The sequence below is a fragment of the Lepidochelys kempii genome, chromosome 28, assembly GCF_965140265.1.
Source record: "Lepidochelys kempii isolate rLepKem1 chromosome 28, rLepKem1.hap2, whole genome shotgun sequence".
In the NCBI taxonomy this organism is placed as follows: Eukaryota; Metazoa; Chordata; order Testudines; family Cheloniidae; genus Lepidochelys; species Lepidochelys kempii.
In genome coordinates, this window is record NC_133283.1 from 5,045,979 (window position 1) to 5,064,880 (window position 18,902).

At 71.6% G+C, this 18,902-nt stretch overlaps 1 protein-coding gene across 1 annotated transcript in view; it reads right to left on the reverse strand.

Moving 5' to 3' along the window:
• Nucleotides 1-8,621: 8,621 nt before the first annotated feature.
• The window catches only part of LOC140904193 (phosphoribosylformylglycinamidine synthase-like), a 32,948-nt gene continuing 22,667 nt past the window's right edge, over nt 8,622-18,902 (reverse strand). The window contains 11 exon segments of the mRNA XM_073326542.1: nt 8,622-9,425; nt 11,288-11,440; nt 11,539-11,697; nt 13,119-13,233; nt 13,325-13,416; nt 13,627-13,837; nt 14,999-15,144; nt 15,477-15,596; nt 16,410-16,565; nt 16,801-16,884; nt 17,390-17,570. Coding sequence (XP_073182643.1) covers nt 9,103-9,425; nt 11,288-11,440; nt 11,539-11,697; nt 13,119-13,233; nt 13,325-13,416; nt 13,627-13,837; nt 14,999-15,144; nt 15,477-15,596; nt 16,410-16,565; nt 16,801-16,884; nt 17,390-17,570 — 1,740 coding nt within the window. The 3' untranslated portion in view covers nt 8,622-9,102.

An 18,902-nucleotide genomic window follows, 5' to 3' on the forward strand; every position in this document is an offset into this window, starting at 1 on the left:
CCGTGCCCCAGCCTGACACCGCGCCCCCCACCTATCACTGCACCCCCATCCTGGCACCGCACCCCCATCCTGGCACCGTGCCCCCCACCTGGCACCGCGCCCCCAGCCTGTCATTTCTGGTGAGCCGCCAACCACACCCCAGGCCCTCTGCTCCCCGGCCGGCCTTTGCCCCCGTTATCTCCGGGTGTGGCTGGCCGGGAAGGCGGCTGAAGCGCTCACCCATGTGTCCTAGGCCCCACACTGCACCCAGACCAGCGATTCTCCTCCCTCCCAAGGGCTTCCCCAGCTCCCTCCCCAGCCTGGTGGGGAGCCCAGCAGGGGGCGCTCTCCCCTAGGCGCCAGGGCGGCGCTAGGGGGCGCTGTTGCTAAAGGGGGCCCGGGGCTGCAGGAGCCACGTGACTGTCCCCCCCCCCCGCGGGCCTGGGGCGCCTGTGGCCACACTGAGCATGCGCACGCGGGCCGAGCCTGCGCAGCGACCTCGGCTGACGCCACTGCCCTTCTCCCTGCCCGCCCTTGCGCCCGGGGCGGGGGGAGGGGTCCGGCAGCCGGAGGCGGGGTCAGGAGGGGGCAAACTCCGGGTGGGGGGGGGGCATTCCCTCTGTGCCACGTCCAGTCGCCAGGGGGCGCTGGGCTGCAGGGACCAGGGGGGGGCAGCAGGGGGCGCTGGGCTGCAGGGACCGGGGGGGGCAGCAGGGGGCGCTGGGCTGCAGGGACCGGGGGGGGCAGCAGGGGGGCGCTGGGCTGCAGGGACCGGGGGGGGGCAGCAGGGGGGCGCTGGGCTGCAGGGACTGGGGGGAGGGCAGCAGGGGGGCGCTGGGCTGCAGGGACTGGGGGGGGCAGCAGGGGGCGCTGGGCTGCAGGGACCGGGGGGGGCAGCAGGGGGGCGCTGGGCTGCAGGGACCAGGGGGGCAGCAGGGGGGCGCTGGGCTGCACAGAGCAGGGGGGGGCAGCAGGGGGCGCCGGGTAGCAGGGACTGGGGGGGGCAGCAGGGGGCGCTGGGCTGCAGGGACCGGGGGGGGGCAGCAGGGGGGCGCTGGGCTGCAGGGACTGGGGGGGCAGCAGGGGGCGCTGGGCTGCAGGGATGGGGGGGCAGCAGGGGGCACTGGGCTGCAGGGACCGAGGGGGGCAGCAGGGGGCGCTGGGCTGCAGGGATGGGAGGGGAGCAGGGGGCGCTGGGCTGCAGGGACCGGGGGGGGCAGCAGGGGGGCGCTGGGCTGCAGGGACCGGGGGGGGCAGCAGGGGGCGCTGGGCTGCAGGGACCGGGGGGGGCAGCAGGGGGCGCTGGGCTGCAGGGACGGGGGGGGAGCAGCGGGCGCTGGGGCAGCAGGGGGGCGCTGGGCTGCAGGGACCGGGGGGGGCAGCAGGGGGCGCTGGGCTGCAGGGACCGGGGGGGGCAGCAGGGGGCGCTGGGCTGCAGGGACGGGGGGGGGAGCAGGGGGCGCTGGGGCAGCAGGGGGGCGCTGGGCTGCAGGGACCGGGGGGGGCAGCAGGGGGCGCTGGGCTGCAGGGACCGGGGGGGGCAGCAGGGGGCGCTGGGCTGCAGGGACGGGGGGGGAGCAGGGGGCGCTGGGCTGCAGGGACTGGGGGGGGGGCAGCAGGGGGGCGCTGGGCTGCAGGGACGGGGGTGGCAGCAGGGGGGCGCTGGGCTGCAGGGACCGGGGGGGGGCAGCAGGGGGGCGCTGGGCTGCAGGGACCGGGGGGGGGGGCAGCAGGGGGCGCTGGGCTGCAGGGACCGGGGGGGGCAGCAGGGGGCGCTGGGCTGCAGGGACCGGGGGGGGCAGCAGGGGGCGCTGGGCTGCAGGGACGGGGGGGGCAGCAGGGGGGCGCTGGGCTGCAGGGACCGGGGGGGGCAGCAGGGGGCGCTGGGCTGCAGGGACCGGGTGGGGCAGCAGGGGGGCGCTGGGCTGCAGGGACGGGGGTGGCAGCAGGGGGCGCTGGGCTGCAGGGACTGGGGGGGGCAGCAGGGGGCGCTGGGCTGCAGGGACGGGGGGGGCAGCAGGGGGCGCTGGGCTGCAGGGACCGGGGGGGGGGGCAGCAGGGGGGCGCTGGGCTGCAGGGACTGGGGGGGGGCAGCAGGGGGCGCTGGGCTGCAGGGACGGGGGGGGCAGCAGGGGGCGCTGGGCTGCAGGGTCCGGGGGGGGGCAGCAGGGGGGCGCTGGGCTGCAGGGACCGGGGGGGGGGGCAGCAGGGGGCGCTGGGCTGCAGGGACCGGGGGGGGCAGCAGGGGGCGCTGGGCTGCAGGGACCGGGGGGGGGCAGCAGGGGGCGCTGGGCTGCAGGGACCGGGGGGGCAGCAGGGGGCGCTGGGCTGCAGGGACGGGGGGGGCAGCAGGGGGGCGCTGGGCTGCAGGGACCGGGGGGGGGGCAGCAGGGGGCGCTGGGCTGCAGGGACGGGGGTGGCAGCAGGGGGGCGCTGGGCTGCAGGGACCGGGGGGGGGCAGCAGGGGGGCGCTGGGCTGCAGGGACCGGGGGGGGGGCAGCAGGGGGCGCTGGGCTGCAGGGACCGGGGGGGGGCAGCAGGGGGCGCTGGGCTGCAGGGACCGGGGGGGGGGCAGCAGGGGGCGCTGGGCTGCAGGGACGGGGGGGGGCAGCAGGGGGGCGCTGGGCTGCAGGGACCGGGGGGGGCAGCAGGGGGGCGCTGGGCTGCAGGGACGGGGGTGGCAGCAGGGGGCGCTGGGCTGCAGGGACTGGGGGGGGCAGCAGGGGGCGCTGGGCTGCAGGGACGGGGGGGCAGCAGGGGGCGCTGGGCTGCAGGGACCGGGGGGGGGGGCAGCAGGGGGGCGCTGGGCTGCAGGGACTGGGGGGGGCAGCAGGGGGCGCTGGGCTGCAGGGACGGGGGGGCAGCAGGGGGCGCTGGGCTGCAGGGACCAGGGGGGGCAGCAGGGGGCGCTGGGCTGCAGGGACCGGGGTGGGGGCAGCAGGGGGGCGATGGGCTGCAGGGACTGGGGGGGGCAGCAGGGGGCGCTGGGCTGCAGGGATGGGGGGGCAGCAGGGGGCACTGGGCTGCAGGGACCGGGGGGGGCAGCAGGGGGCGCTGGGCTGCAGGGACCGGGGGGGGGCAGCAGGGGGGCGCTGGGCTGCAGGGACCGGGGGGGGCAGCAGGGGGGCGCTGGGCTGCAGGGACGGGGGGGCAGCAGGGGGGGCGCTGGGCTGCAGGGACCGGGGGGGCAGCAGGGGGGCGCTGGGCTGCAGGGACGGGGGGGGCAGCAGGGGGGCACTGGGCTGCAGGGACCGGGGGGGGCAGCAGGGTGGCGCTGGGCTGCACAGAGCAGGGGGGGGCAGCAGGGGGCGCCGGGTAGCAGGGACTGGGGGGGGCAGCAGGGTGCGCTGGGCTGCAGGGACTGGGGGAGGCAGGGACCGGGGTGGGGGCAGCAGGGGGATGCTGGGCCCCGGGGGGGGCGGGTCGAATGAGCCCTGTCCTAACAGCCGGAAGCCCTGGACAGACCCCGGTGCTGGTTGCCTCCAGTCCCTTTATTCGGCCCCCGGGGGCGGATCCGCCGCGCTGCCCACGGGGGCTGAGCTGTGGGTCACACGCAGGGCTTGGCCACCCCCAAGCTGGGGGGGAGGGATGTGCTTCAGGAGCAATAGCAGCCCCCACCCCAGAGGTGGCCGCATCTCCGCCGCGGGTGAGGGATTCCCCCGCCCCCTCCCCAGAGGTAGCCGTGGCTTGGGTCTGGGAGCAGGGGAAGCCCCACGGAGAGCGTGGGGCGGCGGGGCAGGCAGTGGGGAGGAGTTGAGACTGGGTGGGGCTCGGCTGCCACACGCCCACAGAGCATCTGGCCTGCGGCGTTAGGTGGACCAGCAAGGAAACAGGGCACACGTGGAATTGGCTTCCTGAGTCTGCAGAGAGCCTGAGGCCATTGCTCCCTGGGGCATGACCTGCCCTGGATGAGACCCCACGGTGCCCTCGGTGTGGTGGGTGCGAGGACCAGGCGCTGTGCAGCAGACCCCGCCGCGGGGGGGGGGGGGGCTGTGTGTGACAAAGTGGGAGTGTCCTCCATGTTTTGTCTGAAGACTGGGTGGGTGCCTCAGTTTCCCCCCGGTGTCACTCTAGCGTTCGCGACCCGTCTGGCCGCAGGGGCTGCCAGTTCCTGAGCTCACCAGCTCTGGTCTAGGCTGTGCCCCCCCCCCCCCCGTCTCCGGAACCGGCCATGCTGGCTGAGAGTCGCGGCCGACTGCGGGGTCGGGGTGCAGGGCCCCTTGGGGGGAGCAGCCAGTGACACCCCCGCTCAAGGAAGAGGACTGCAGAGCGGCCCAGGGCCAAAGCAGGGCTGGTCGGGGGAAGGAAAGCGCCGGTCTGGCGGGAGGGGAATGGGAGACAGGCAGGGGCAGTGGGGGGGCTGACAGTTCTCCCCACGCGCACGGGGCGGGCGAGCCCCAGGAAGGGAAGAGCTGGTGACCCCAAAGGCCAGCGTCGGCCCAAGGACCCGCCTGTCCCTCACACGTAGGTCCGCAGCCAGTCCCTCGCCTGGCACTCGGGGCCCGGCGGTTGCCCGCAGCCAGGGTCCCTCCTGCTGGCGGCTCCGTGGGCCCGGCGGCGCTGGCCCGGCTTGCCCGTCTCCTCGGCCTCCCGGCAGAGCTGCACGGCCCGCGCCAGGCTCAGCCCATCCTCCCGGAGCAGCCGGGCCCGCACAGCCTCGTCCCGGCAGCCCAGCACCGGCCGGGCCCGCCCCACGGACTCCCGCGGGGCCCCCGCAGCCGGCTGCGGAAGAGGAAGTGCCGGTAGGTCTTCCCGCGCCCCGGCAGGCAGCGCTCCTGGAGCCGGGCCGGCACCGCTGGCAGGAGCCCGCAGCCCCCGGCTCCCTTTATCCCCGCGCGCCGGTGACTCAGGGCAGGCCCCGGGCAGGCAGGTGGCGTGGGCCGTGCCCGCCGGGGGCGACTCACCCCTCCCGTGACGGGCGCCCCGCGAGCTGCTGCCCGGGCGCTTCCCACGCCGGCAGGGTGCACGTGGGAGAACCGCCCCGGGTACCCCTGCCCCCAATCCAGAGGGAGGGGAGGAGGAAGTGGGTGGAGCCATGGGGAAGGAAGGGAGACGGGGGGCCAGGGAACACGGGGGTGAGGTTGAGGGCATCGGCCAGGGCTGAGGCCCTTGGTAGCCGCTGGACTTGTTGTCTGGGCCCAGGCTGCCGGCGTTGAGTCTCCCCCTGCCCTGAGGAGCCCGTCCCTGAGCCCTGTGGGATGAGCAAGGCTGCGCCCTGGGAGGCTGGCTCCTTTCTGCCCCTGGGGCGCAGCCGTGGGCTCTGCGCTCCAGCTCACTCGTCCCTGGCAGGGAGGCCCCCCGAGGGGGTGCTGAGCCCAACCCCTCCCATCTTAGACAGGAGGGTTGTGGGGAGACCCCCCGGCCAGTGGGCCACGGAGAGGATGGGGAGACGGTTACACCATGTAGTCTGCACATGGGAGGAAATAAACCTTCCTGACCCCTGCAGCCCTGAAGCATGAGAGTGGAGGGGAGCCAGGCAGCGCTGGGCAGGCGTCTCACTGGCCCCTGGCTGGCCGGCCTGGCAAGGAGCAGAATAATAATTGCTCGGGGTGGAACCAGGCGCTTCTGAATTTTGGGGGACTCAAAATGGCCGGAAAAGGTTCGTTTCGGGTCCAATACAATGGGTTCAAGGGAGGCGACGCGAGCCGTTTGAAGGAAAGTGAAGGAGAGGAAGGGCTCACGTCACATACCCGAGAGGGCTGGGGCAAGTGTCCAGCTTGTAGCCACTCGGGCAGGACGCCCAGCTCAGACACCGGTTTGAATCCCCACTCTGGAGCCGACCCATGTCTGACCATTCCCAACTAAGTGCTCCAACCATGGGGGTCTGGGTTATTCTGGGGTGGGCGACCCTCCATCTTTCCTCTTGAGTCAGGACTCCTGGGTTCTCTCCCTGGCTCTGGGAGGGAAGTGGGGGGCTAGTGGTTAGAGCAGGGGGGGCTGGGAGCCAGGTCTCCTGGGTTCTAGCTTCAGCTCTACTGGGTGACATTGGGCAAGTCACTTCCCCTTTTGTGCCTCAGTTTGCCTGTCCATAAAATGGAGCCAATGACCCCCACTGATCGATTTTAAGGCCAGAGGACACATGGGGCTCCCCCCTTCTCTGTCCCCCTGTGCTCATGCAGCGCCTGGCCCCAAAGGGCACCAGGGCAGGGACTGGGATGCTGAGCCGCAACTGCATAGAATGAAATAATCAGAAATCTAACCCCCCCCCCCGTCATTATCTCTACCAAGACCCCCGATTTCCCGGCTCACCTCCCAGTTCTTACAGGTGGGCAGCTGGCAAAGCGGCAGCCCCCAGGCCAGGATTTTGACAACAGGGAAACTGAGGCAGTGGGAGGGGAATTGACCAGGGACAGCAGCAGTGCTGGGAAGGGAATCCAGGCGCCCGGGACGCCGCTCCTGGGCTCCGTCCGCTAGGCCGGGCGCCATCCCTGGCGCACAATTGGCGCGTAGGGTATGTGCGGGGCAGGCCCAGCCGTGGGGTTGCTGCTCGGGCCCAGGAACCTGCAAGTGACTCTGGGGTGAGGCAAACGCCCGTCCCCTCCCCTGTGCAAGCCCCTCCCCCTGACCCCTCCCCTGTGCAAGCCCCGCCTCCTGACCCCTCCCCTCCCCTGTGCAAGCCCCTCCCCATCTCGCTGCCAGGCAGAAACAGGAAACAGGTGCCCCCAGGCAAATGGGGGAAATGCATGGCTAGTGGCTGACGGCAAGCAGCAGGCTCAGGGCAAGTCTCACTCGGGCTGCGGGCACCAGCCCACGGCTGAAATCCTCCAGCTGTCTGGCAACGCGGCCCAGGACAAGAAACCACCGATTACCCCCCCAGCCACTCGCAATGGCAAAGAGCTCAACAGGCGGCCGGGCAAGGGGTCCTGCCCAACATCCAGGCCATGCTGCTGCCCCACGAAAGTGAAACCCACAAAGCCACAGCGAAGCGACAGGTGGGGGCCGATGGCTCCAACCCCAAAGGCTGAGCCCCGCTCTCCGAGGGAGGGCTGGAAGCCCGGCTCAGTGCGATGCTGGAAGTGGAGGACAGGTCAGCCTGTTACATGGCTTTGGGGGGTGCTGGGGGGAGCGTGGAAGGATCCCTTTGATGGGACCAACCAGTTAAGAGTGACACACACAAACTGGCCTCCACTTAAGGCCGAGCTGCTGCCAGCTAATGAACAAATACTTCCCTGAATATTGTTACCCAAACAGTCACATGAATCTCCCCCCGGCTAAGGAGAAAAACCCTGAGGGCAGGCGTCTGCAGAGGACAGTTTCGGTGAGAGCTGCAGCTCCGTGATTGCTACGGGGGAGAGCTGAGGCCGGCAGCTGGGGCTGGCAACGGGAGTGCAGATGGAAATAGGACCAGGAGATAAATCACACAGAACTGGAAAGAGCCCAGCAGAAGGCTTTCCTCCAACCAATCCCTGCCCAGAGCAGGGGATTCAAACTCCCCCGCCACTCCCCGCAGGCCCCAGCTCGGTTCCAGGCACTGCAGACTCACAGCGAGATCGAGACCCCGCTGGGCAGATCTCGGAGGATACGGACACCAGGGTGGATATGTCCTCCAGTTCCCTGAGCCTGTGCTACCTAAACCCCCGGCCCAACCCTTCCGAACCTGCCCCACCTCCTCCCGCTTCCCTGCGGGGCTCCAGGGAGCAGGGGTGGGGTGAGAAATTCCAACCTCCCCCTTGGGCCCTGGCTGGGATCGTCTCCAGCTGGCCAGTCCCACCACCGAGCAGACCCAGCCTCAGCTCTGGGCTCTTCCACTCTCCCTGCCTCGGAGCCAAAGTCCAGTTCAAAAAACCAGTTTCTCCTTTCCACAAATTGAGGAGCAGCAGCATCTCTGTGTCTCTTGTCCAGCCGGGGTTTGCTCCCCTCGGGATGCGGCTGCGAGCTCATGGCAGGCTGGGGAGGGAGGGTGGCGGAGTTCGTTCCAGGGTGGGGAAAGAGAGGAAATACCCCGGTGCGCCAGGGAAGACCTGACGCCCCGCCACACACGATTCATCACTGAGGTGCTGGGGACACAAAAGGGCCTGGCTGGATTGTCACGGCGAGGAATGAACCACCACCCACAGCAGTGGGGCTTGGACGGTTTTACTGGCGACCCTGTTCACACAGCAACCTCGGAGTGCCCCCCAAACAAACATTAAACAGTTTTTAACATATTTAACAACAATGTAAATACTGGAGGCAAGCAGGTTTGGGGTGGAGGTTGAGAGCTCGCAGCCAACCACATAATGACCTCGCGACCCCCAGTTTGAGAAGCCCCGATCTACAGCAACGGCATTAGCTGTCCTCCACTGCCCCCTGCAACTCTGCCCCATCTGCCGTCCCCTCTGAGTCACTCTCTTCCTCACCCCCCAGTCTCCCCCAGGCCTTTCAGATATCTGTGGCCTCTTTGTGGGGGTTCCCACACCCCGTTCCCTGGATCTGGTGTGGGGGCACAGGTCCACCCTCTCCTCTGGGCTCCAGCCCCCCAGACCCATTAACCAGCAAGCAGGGGCTGCTCAGACAGCCGCTCCCCACTCACCAGGCCCACCACTAAACCCCACCAACTTCCTCTTGGGCCTGTCCTCGCCCCCAGCCGCCCAGCTCAATTCCCCCAACGAACCCCTCCCCAGGTTCTCTCCAAAACGGCCTCTCCCACAACCCCCCCCCCCCCGACTTTATTCCCCACTGAACCCCTCACACCCCGGCTTTTGTTCCTCCTCAAGTCTGTCCCAGTGGCCAGGAGGGGAACTGCTGACAGGTCTCCAGGCTGGGGGTGGCTGGCCCTGTAGGGATCAGGGCTAAGGACCTTCTGGGAACAGTGTGGACCCGCCTCCTCTCATGTGACCCCGCCCCCATTCAACCTCTCTCACACAAACCCCGCCCCCTCCACCATGACCTCACCCCACATGCCCGTGCACAGACGGTCACACTGCAGGAGGGGGCATTTTTAAGAGCGCACCGTCCAGCCCCCACCAGCAGGACCTCATATGCACGGTGCCTAGGAGGTCACGGCGGAGGGGGCGGGGCCATGTGCTCCTGAAATAGCCCCGCCTCCCCAGTCGACACGGAGAAAACCAGGGCGGGTTTTGTGCCGGTCCGGCCCGGGGACAAACCTTGGGATACGAGACCGGCTGGCGAGGGGCTCCGCAGTCAGGACTCCCCCTCGGGGTGCTCCAGGCACCACTCGCAGGCGTTCTGGAACATGCGCAGCCAGGGCGAGACCTCCATGGTGCGGCGCCAGTCGGGCGGCATCCAGGCCCACTGCCAGGGCAGGACGCAGCGCTCAGGGTGGGGCATCATGGCCAGATGGCGCCCGTCGGGCGAGCAGAGCCCGGCGATGCCCAGCGGGGAGCCGTTGGGGTTCAGGGGGTACTCCTGGGTGGGCTGGCCCTGGTCATCCACGTAGCGCAGCGGGGCCAAGCCCCCCGATGTCACTGCAGCCAGCACCTCGGGTGAGCGGAACCGCATCCGACCTGGGGCAGGAGAAAAGAAGGGGGGAGATGGGCAGAGAGCCCCAGCGGGACACCCCCCACAACAGGCCCACCGCCTCCATACCCCGATGTTGCCTCGGGAGTGTGAAACCGCATGCGAGCTGGGGAGGGCGTGGGAGGGAGACAGATAAAGCCCCCCCGCACATTCTCTCACTGTCATGATGGCCAGCAGGGCAGGGAGTGGGGAGCCCAGTTGCTTGCCCTGTACAGCAACGGGGGTTCTCCCGGTTGTGCGGACCCCGACGTGCTCCACTTGAGCTGGGCAGGCCCTTCACGTGCTGAGACGGGGGGATTTTCCTTAGCTGTGGCCAGCGCCTGCGCCCTTCTCCTCCTGCACCGGACCGAGGCCCTGAGCACAGAGCTCTCCAGTTCCTTCTGCTTGGCAAACACCCTCTGGGGGAAGGACCCGCGGGGGCGGGGAAGGAGAGCGGGGGGGACACACTCAGGAATCGCCCTCTCCAAGAGCTCCAGCTACTGTACGAGCCAGGGAACCAGACTCCAAAAGAGACACACCCCGGAGCCGACCTGCCATGACCGTCCAGGGACGGGTCGAGCAGGCAGGACGCAGCCTGAGATTCACTGCAAGTCTCTACGAGGAGCTCGCTTCCCCTCTCCTACGTCTCGTTCTCTGCAGAGGGGACACTAAGGCTCGTCAGACATCCAGAGAGTGGAGCTCTCTGGTGGCACGTGGCTTGGCTAGAAGGTAGGTGTGCCAAAGCTGGAATATTTGGCAATCTTTTGGAAGCCACTGTGTGCCTCAGTTTCCCCTGTTTGCTGCTTGGTGACCCAGTGGGGTGGGAAAGGGCTGTTTGCTCTTGGGGCCGGCTGAGGAACATAGGTGGGGGTGTCACCGAGCTGTAGGAGCCTCAGCCCCTGTATCAATGGAGCATCTCAGAAGATGACGGCAAATACAATGGCCCGGACAGCGACACCAAGCTACCAACAACCCAGAGGGAGATGCACCCCTCCACCTCTCCTCGGGGAGGCTACACAGCATTTCCCCAGCCGGAGAACAAAGGACGGGACAGGCTGGGGGTGGGGAAATAAGAGTCGGGGGCTGGAAGGCGTCGGGGCTCTCAGCTGGAGCCAGACAGAGAGACAGACGGAGCTTGAGCCCAGGGGTTCACCACAGCCTGGCTGGGCTCTGGGCTAACCAGGATGGATGATGCTTTAACTTCAGCGCTCGATGCTGCCTGGAGGCCTGCAACCCCGCTGGCTCCTCGCTGACCCCTCTGCAATCGACTCAGGCCTTCTTGAGCTGAGGGCACCAGAACTGGATGCCAGGATCCCAGCAATGGTCGCACCAGAGTCCAATCCAGAGGCACCTCTCTCGAGGTGCCCCCCGTTTGCTGAAGGGGACCCCAATGCTCGGAAAGGAGCTTCTCTACCACTGACGGTTAAGCAGGAACAATTTACCCTCCCCCTCCCCCACCCCCACCACGTCGGCTGGAGGACCCGTCTCCGACCACGGGTGCTGCAAAGGAACCGGAGAGACGGTCGGGCCGGGCCGCACCGTGCTCCACGCTCTTGGGGAGCAGCTTGAGGGGGAGAAGGGGGCAGGTACGGCCCAGCGGAGCCTGCTGGGGAAAAGCCTTCCCGTCTCAGGCGCACGGACACCTCGAGAGCCACACACACAGGACCATGGCTCGACGGAGAGACGCACCCGACGGGGGGGGGGGAGCCCAGGGCAAGGACCCCTCCCACCATATTAGGGAAGGACCCCCCAGCCACTCCTCTGGGGTAGGACGCAGAGGCTGGTTATACAGGGACCCCTCACCCAGCGCTGGGGTGGAGCGCGGAGCTGTGTATATGGGACGGAGCGAGCAGCCCCCCAGAGCTGTTACCTTCTCCGTGAGCCACCCAGATTCCCAGGGTGGAGCCAGCCATGCCCCGCAGCATCACCGCTGGGCTCTGCTCGACGGCCAGCGCCACGAAACGCGACTCGAACCGGCCCGAATCGTTGGGGGCCAGCAGCACCCCGGGACGGACGGCCCCACCTGCGGACAGACAGGCTGAGTGAGCCCTGCCCTAGACTCCCCCACCCAGACACCTCCCCAAACCCTCCAGCCCACCCACAGGCCCCAGCCCCACTCACCCGGGGGGTCGCTCGTGGGGCTCTCGCCCCCCACCCAGCCCAGCAGCGCCATCAGCTGGCAGCCGTTGCAGACACCCAGGCTGAACGTGTCCCTGCGCCGGTGAAAGGCCGCAAACTGGGCTCGCGCCCGGGGGTTGAAGGTCACCGAAGCTGCCCAGCCTGGGGACAAAAAGGCACACTGGGGGTCAATCACCTGGGGGGCATGGGGCGCGGGGCCTTTCCCTTCTAGGGGCCACTGGCTCCAACCTGGCCCCCGACGGGGACTGGCTGGCTCAGAGGGGTGGGGAACGGGGCTCGGAGCCTGTCCCTTCTAGGGGGTGCCGGCTTCCAGCTAGCCCCAGGGTGGGGACTCGCTGGCTCGGCGGGGGGGGTGAGGGGAGTGGACACGCTGGCTGGCTGGGCGGGGGGCGAGGGGGAGTGGACACACTGGGTCGGGAGGCGAGGGGGCCGCTGGCCGGGGCGGGGGACGAGGCGAGGGGGCCGCTGGCCGGGGACGAGGCGAGGGGGGCGCTGGCCGGGGCGGGGGACGAGGCGAGGGGGGGCGCTGGCCGGGGCGGGGGGCGAGGCGAGGGGGGCGCTGGCCGGGGCGGGGGGCGAGGCGAGGGGGGCGCTGGCCGGGGCGGGGGGGCGAGGCGAGGGGGGGCGCTGGCCGGGCCGGGGGGCGAGGCGAGGGGGGGCGCTGGCCGGGCCGGGGGGCGAGGCGAGGGGGGCGCTGGCCGGGCTGGGGGGCGAGGCGAGGGGGGCGCTGGCCGGGCCGGGGGGCGAGGCGAGGGGGGCGCTGGCCGGGCCGGGCGGCGAGGCGAGGGGGGCGCTGGCCGGGCCGGGCGGCGAGGCGAGGGGGGCGCTGGCCGGGCCGGGCGGCGAGGCGAGGGGGGCGCTGGCCGGGTCGGGAGGCGAGGCGAGGGGGGCGCTGGCCGGGTCGGGAGGCGAGGCGAGGGGGGCGCTGGCCGGGTCGGGAGGCGAGGCGAGGGGGGCGCTGGCCGGGTCGGGAGGCGAGGCGAGGGGGGCGCTGGCCGGGTCGGGAGGCGAGGCGAGGGGGACGCTGGCCGGGTCGGGAGGCGAGGGGGGCGCTGGCCGGGTCGGGGGGGCGAGGGGGAGTGGACACGCTGGCCGGGTCGGGAGGGGAGGGGGGCGCTGGCCGGGTCGGGAGGCGAGGGGGGAGCTGGCCGGGTCGGGAGGCGAGGGGGGCGCTGGCCGGGTCGGGAGGCGAGGGGGGGCGCTGGCCGGGTCGGGAGGCGAGGCGAGGGGGACGCTGGCCGGGTCGGGAGGCGAGGCGAGGGGGACGCTGGCCGGGTCGGGAGGCGAGGCGAGGGGGACGCTGGCCGGGTCGGGAGGCGAGGGCGGACGCTGGCCGGGTCGGGGGGCGAGGGGGAGTGGACACGCTGGCCGGGTCGGGAGGGGAGGGGGGCGCTGGCCGGGTCGGGAGGCGAGGGGGGAGCTGGCCGGGTCGGGAGGCGAGGGGGGAGCTGGCCGGGTCGGGAGGCGAGGGGGGGCGCTGGCCGGGTCGGGAGGCGAGGGGGGGCGCTGGCCGGGTCGGGAGGCGAGGGGGGCACTGGCTGGCTCCCGGGCAGGGGTCTCACCTTTGGCAGACCCGAGGACGTCCGCGTAGCTGAAGCCCCCCACAAAGACCAGGCCACGGAACGACTCCAGAGTCACCTGCCCTGTGTACAGGTCCTCCATGGTCACGTCCCAGGCCTGGGGAGAGAGGGGGGGTGGGGCCGAGGGGTTAGAGTCGGCGGGGGGGGGCAGGACGCCAGGGTTCGGAGTGGGGGTGGGGAGGTCTCACCTGGAACCCCGCCATGATGAAGGCTGCCACCATCTCGCGGTCCCCGTTGCTGCCCTCCTCGCGCAGGACGGCCACGCGCGGGCCCGGCTGGGCTGGGGGCAAAGGGGGGGGGTGAGAGACCAGGGCCGGCTGGGCTCAGTGCACCCCCACTGGCAGAGACCCCCCTCCCGCCACGGGGACCTGGGGACACCCCCCACACACCCCTCCCTCCCAGAGAGCTCCTTTCTCCACAGCCATCTAGGGACACCCCCCCACACCCCTCCTCCCCCCAGTGAGCCCCCCCCCGGGGCCCCGGCCCTCACCCATCTGGCACAGCAGTGGGGGCTCAATCTTGGGGTCGAAGGTCAGGGTGAAGCTGGGGCCCTGGCGCTGTGCCAGCCCCCTCTCCTCCTGCCCCACGCAGTGGGGTGACGCTTGCAGCCGCTCCAGCTGGACACTCGTGGCCTCCCAGAGGGCGCGCAGCTCACCCACGGGCCGCACCAGCTCCTCTCGCCCGTTCACCCGCAGCCGCACCTAGGGGGCACGCAGGGGGTGGGCCGGGGGGCTGCAGCACTGGGGCCCTCGCTCCCGACCCACAGCCCTGCTCGCCCAGCCCTGCCCCCCAGCTCTGCCGGGTGCCCCTCACTCCCGACCCGCAGCCCCAGCTAGCCCAGCCCTGGGCTCCCCCCAGCTCTGCCGGGTGCCCCTCACTCCCGACCCACAGCCCCTGCTAGCCCAGCCCTGGGCCCCCCCAGCTCTGCCGGGTGCCCCCCACTCCCGACCCACAGCCCTGCTAGCCCAGCCCTGGGCCCCCCCAGCTCTGCCGGGTGCCCCTCACTCCCGACCCGCAGCCCCTGCTAGCCCAGCCCTGGGGCCCCCCAGCTCCGCCGGGTGCCCCTCACTCCCGACCCACAGCCCTGCTAGCCCAGCCCTGCCCCCCAGCTCTGCCGGGTGCCCCTCACTCCCGACCCGCAGCCCCTGCTAGCCCTGGGCTTCCCCCCAGCTCTGCCGGGTGCCCCTCACTCCCGACCCGCAGCCCCTGCTAGCCCTGGGCTTCCCCCCAGCTCTGCCGGGTGCCCCTCACTCCCGACCCGCAGCCCCTGCTAGCCCAGCCCAGCCCTGGGGCCCCCCAGCTCTGCCGGGTGCCCCTCACTCCCGACCCGCAGCCCCTGCTAGCCCAGCCCTGGGCTCCCCCCCCAGCTCTGCCGGGTGCCCCTCACTCCCGACCCGCAGCCCCTGCTAGCCCAGCCCTGGGCTCCCCCCAGCTCTGCCGGGTGCCCCTCACTCCCGACCCGCAGCCCCTGCTAGCCCAGCCCAGCCCTGGGGCCCCCCCAGCTCTGCCGGGTGCCCCTCACTCCCGACCTGCAGCCCCTGCTAGCCCAGCCCTGGGCTTCCCTCCGGCTCTGCCGGGTGCCCCTCACTCCCGACCCGCAGCCCCTGCTAGCCCAGCCCTGGGCTCCCCCCAGCTCTGCCGGGTGCCCCTCACTCCCGACCCGCAGCCCCTGCTAGCCCAGCCCTGCCCCCCAGCTCTGCCGGGTGCCCCTCACTCCCGACCCGCAGCCCCTGCTAGCCCAGCCCTGGGCTCCCCCCAGCTCTGCAGTGCCCCCCAGTCCTGACCTGCAGCCCCCTGCTACCTGCCCTCTGCTCCCCCCAGCTCTCCGGTGCCCCTCACTCCCGACCCGCAGCCCCACTCACCATGGACTGGGGGCCCAGGGGTCCCGTGTGCCCGATGGGCAGGCATCGCACTCCAGCCTCCTCGTACCGTCTGCAGACGTCTCCTGCCACAGCGCTGGGCACCTCCAGCACCAGGCCCAGCTCCTCGGCAAACAGCACCTCCAGGGCTGGGGGGGAGGGGAGTCAGCTTGGGGGGGGAAATGGGGGATCGGGGGGGCTCGTGTGAGGTGGTCGGTGAGGTTGGCCTTGTGGGGGAGGGGTCCAGGCTCTCCCCCACTGGGCTACGGGAGGGCTCAGGACAGAGGGTTGGGGAGGGGTTATGGGACAGGATCCCCCGTTCCCCCGCCGGGCTGTGGGGTTCAGGGCGGGGATTTGGGGAGGGGGTTTGTGGTGGGGTTTTCCATTCACCGCTGGGCTCTGGGGCTCGGGACAGGGGTTCGGGGCGAAGTCCCCCATCTACCCGCAGGTTGTGGGGTTCGGGGCAGGGCCCCCCACTCACCGCTGGCCCCCGGTGCCAGCAGCTCGGCCTGCAGCCCACAGTTCCCGGCGAAGGCCATCTCCAGCAGGCAGGTCACCAGCCCCCCGTCACTCACGTCATGCCCTGCGCTCACCACCGACTCTGGGGGGACAGCACCGGGTGGGACAGCTCCCCCCCAGCACCCCAGCTCCCCCCAGCCCCAGGGGCACCCAGGCCAGCTTCCCTCCACCCCCCAGCCCCGCCCCTCAGACCCTGGGGGTGCCCACATCAGCTCCCCCCCAGCCCCGAGGGGCACCCAGGCCAGCTTCACTCCACCCCCCAGCCCCGCCCCTCAGACCCTGGGGGTGCCCACATCAGCTCCCCCCCAGCCCCAGGGGCACCCAGGCCAGCTTCACTCCACCCCCCAGCCCCGCCCCTCAGACCCTGGGGGTGCCCACATCAGCTCCCCCCCAGCCCCAGGGGCACCCAGGCCAGCTTCACTCCACCCCCCAGCCCCGCCCCTCAGACCCTGGGGGTGCCCACCTCAGCTCCCCCCCAGCCCCAGGGGCACCCAGGCCAGCTTCACTCCACCCCCCAGCCCCGCCCCTCAGACCCTGGGGGTGCCCACATCAGCTCCCCCCAGCCCTGAGGGGCACCCAGGCCAGCTTCACTCCACCCCCCAGCCCCGCCCCTCAGACCCTGGGGGTGCCCACATCAGCTCCCCCCCCAGCCCCGAGGGGCACCCAGGCCAGCTTCACTCCACTCCTGGGGGTGCCCACATCCAGCTCCTCCCCAGCCCCGAGGGGCACCCAGGCCAGCTTCACTCCACTCCTGGGGGTGCCCACATCCAGCTCCTCCCCCAGCCCCAGGGGCACCCTCCAGGCCTGGGGAGGCCACCTGGCCAGCCCCCCTCACACCTCCCCCAGAGCAGGGCTCACCCCCCCCCAGCAGGGACGGACAGACGGACGGACACACCTTGCAGCAATTGCTGGGTGACGCGGAAGCAGGCTGCCAGGCTGTCCGGGTTCTCCAGGTCTGGGCAGCGATCCCCCAGCTGGGCGTAGCACTGCGCCAGGGCACTGCCCCCCAGCCGGTGCCGCTCGGGGCACAGCTCCACGTACAGTAGGGCCCCTGCAGGGCAAGAGAGATGGGGTCAGAGCCAGACACCAGGGTCCCCGAGCCAGCCAGTCCCTGGCCTGTGGCACATCAGAGCCAGCGCCCCGGAGAGGGGAAAGGCCCCATGCCCCACCCCTCTGAGCCAGCCAGTCCGTGCCCTGGGGCCACATGGGAGCTGGTGCCCCCTAAAAGGGAAAGAGCCTGTGCCCCATTCCCCACTCCCCTGAGCCAACCAGCCCCCGCCCCTCACCTTTGCCATCGGGGCACTTGAGGTCAGGTGTGACGGTGGCCGTGATGTCCGGACACACGGCGTAGGCGGAGACGACCAAGGTCCCTGTGGGGAGATGGGATGGGGTCAGTGGGGAGTCCAGCTAGCCTAGGGGGGTGGGGAAGCGGGGGAAAGAGCCAGTCTGGGGGGCCAGGATAGCGGACTCCCGGGGGCCAGAAAGCCAGGGCACCTGCAGGGGATGAATTGGGGACCCTTTACGGGGTGGACAGGGGAGTGAGGACTGGCTGCAGTGGGGGCAGAGGGGGCATGGGGCAGTAGCTTTGGGGATGGACATGGGGCGGCCCTGGTGCGCACACCCCTCTAACAGAGGAGGTTTGTGGGAGATGAGCCATCTGGTGGTGTGCCTCAGTTTCCCTATGGACAGATGCCCGGCCTGCTGAGCGTGGAGAGGTTACGTAGCTGGCATGGGACGAGGGAGGGTGGAGGCCTGTCAGAGGGGGACCCGGGGACTCATGGGGGCTGGAGACAGCGGAGCGAGGGGGCCCACAGAATCTGGGATGGGGGGCTGCTGGGGCAGGGTGAAGGGGCAGAGCCCACCCCCCACACTCACCGGGCGCCATGACGATGTCCGTGCCCACGCGGGCCGCCATGCTGAGCGAGTCCTTGCCCCCGTCCACGGCCACCCCCAGCTGGGCCATGACGGCGCACATGGCCCCACAGGCGTCCACCAGCGCCGCGCCCTCGCCCCCCTGCTTGGCCGCCCACATCCAGTTCCCGCTGCACTTCACGTCCTGGGGGGAGAGGGGGGTCAGCCACGGGGCCCCGGCCAGCCCCATGCCTCCTGCACTGCCCCATAGCCCCCCCACACCGCCCCCACGTCCAGTTCCCGCTGCACTTCACGTCCTGGGGGGAGAGGGGGGGTCAGCCACGGGGCCCCGGCCAGCCCCATGCCTCCTGCACTGCCCCATAGCCCCCCCACACCGCCCCACAGCCCCCACGTCCAGTTCCCGCTGCACTTCACGTCCTGGGGGGAGAGGGGGGTCAGCCACGGGGCCCCGGCCAGCCCCATGCCTCCTGCACTGCCCCATAGCCCCCCCACACCGCCCCACAGCCCCCACGTCCAGTTCCCGCTGCACTTCACGTCCTGGGGGGAGAGGGGGGTCAGCCACGGGGCCCCGGCCAGCCCCATGCCTCCTGCACTGCCCCATAGCCCCCCCACACCGCCCCACAGCCCCCACGTCCAGTTCCCGCTGCACTTCACGTCCTGGGGGGAGAGGGGGGTCAGCCACGGGGCCCCGGCCAGCCCCATGCCTCCTGCACTGCCCCATAGCCCCCCCACACCGCCCCCACGTCCAGTTCCCGCTGCACTTCACGTCCTGGGGGGAGAGGGGGGGTCAGCCACGGGGCCCCGGCCAGCCCCATGCCTCCTGCACTGCCCCATAGCCCCCCCACACCGCCCCACAGCCCCCACGTCCAGTCCCCGCTGCACTTCACGTCCTGGGGGGAGAGGGGGGTCAGCCACGGGGCCCCGGCCAGCCCCATGCCTCCTGCACTGCCCCATAGCCCCCCCACACCGCCCCACAGCCCCCACGTCCAGTCCCCGCTGCACTTCACGTCCTGGGGGGAGAGGGGGGTCAGCCACGGGGCCCCGGCCAGCCCCATGCCTCCTGCACTGCCCCATAGCCCCCCCACACCGCCCCACAGCCCCCACGTCCAGTTCCCCGCTGCACTTCACGTCCTGGGGGGAGAGGGGGGTCAGCCACGGGGCCCCGGCCAGCCCCATGCCTCCTGCACTGCCCCATAGCCCCCCCACACCGCCCCACAGCCCCCACGTCCAGTTCCCGCTGCACTTCACGTCCTGGGGGGAGAGGGGGGTCAGCCACGGGGCCCCCGGCCAGCCCCATGCCTCCTGCACTGCCCCATAGCCCCCCCCACACCGCCCCACAGCCCCCACGTCCAGTTCCCGCTGCACTTCACGTCCTGGGGGGAGAGGGGGGTCAGCCACAGGGCCCCGGCCAGCCCCATGCCTCCTGCACTGCCCCATAGCCCCCCCCACACCGCCCCACAGCCCCCACGTCCAGTTCCCGCTGCACTTCACGTCCTGGGGGGAGAGGGGGGTCAGC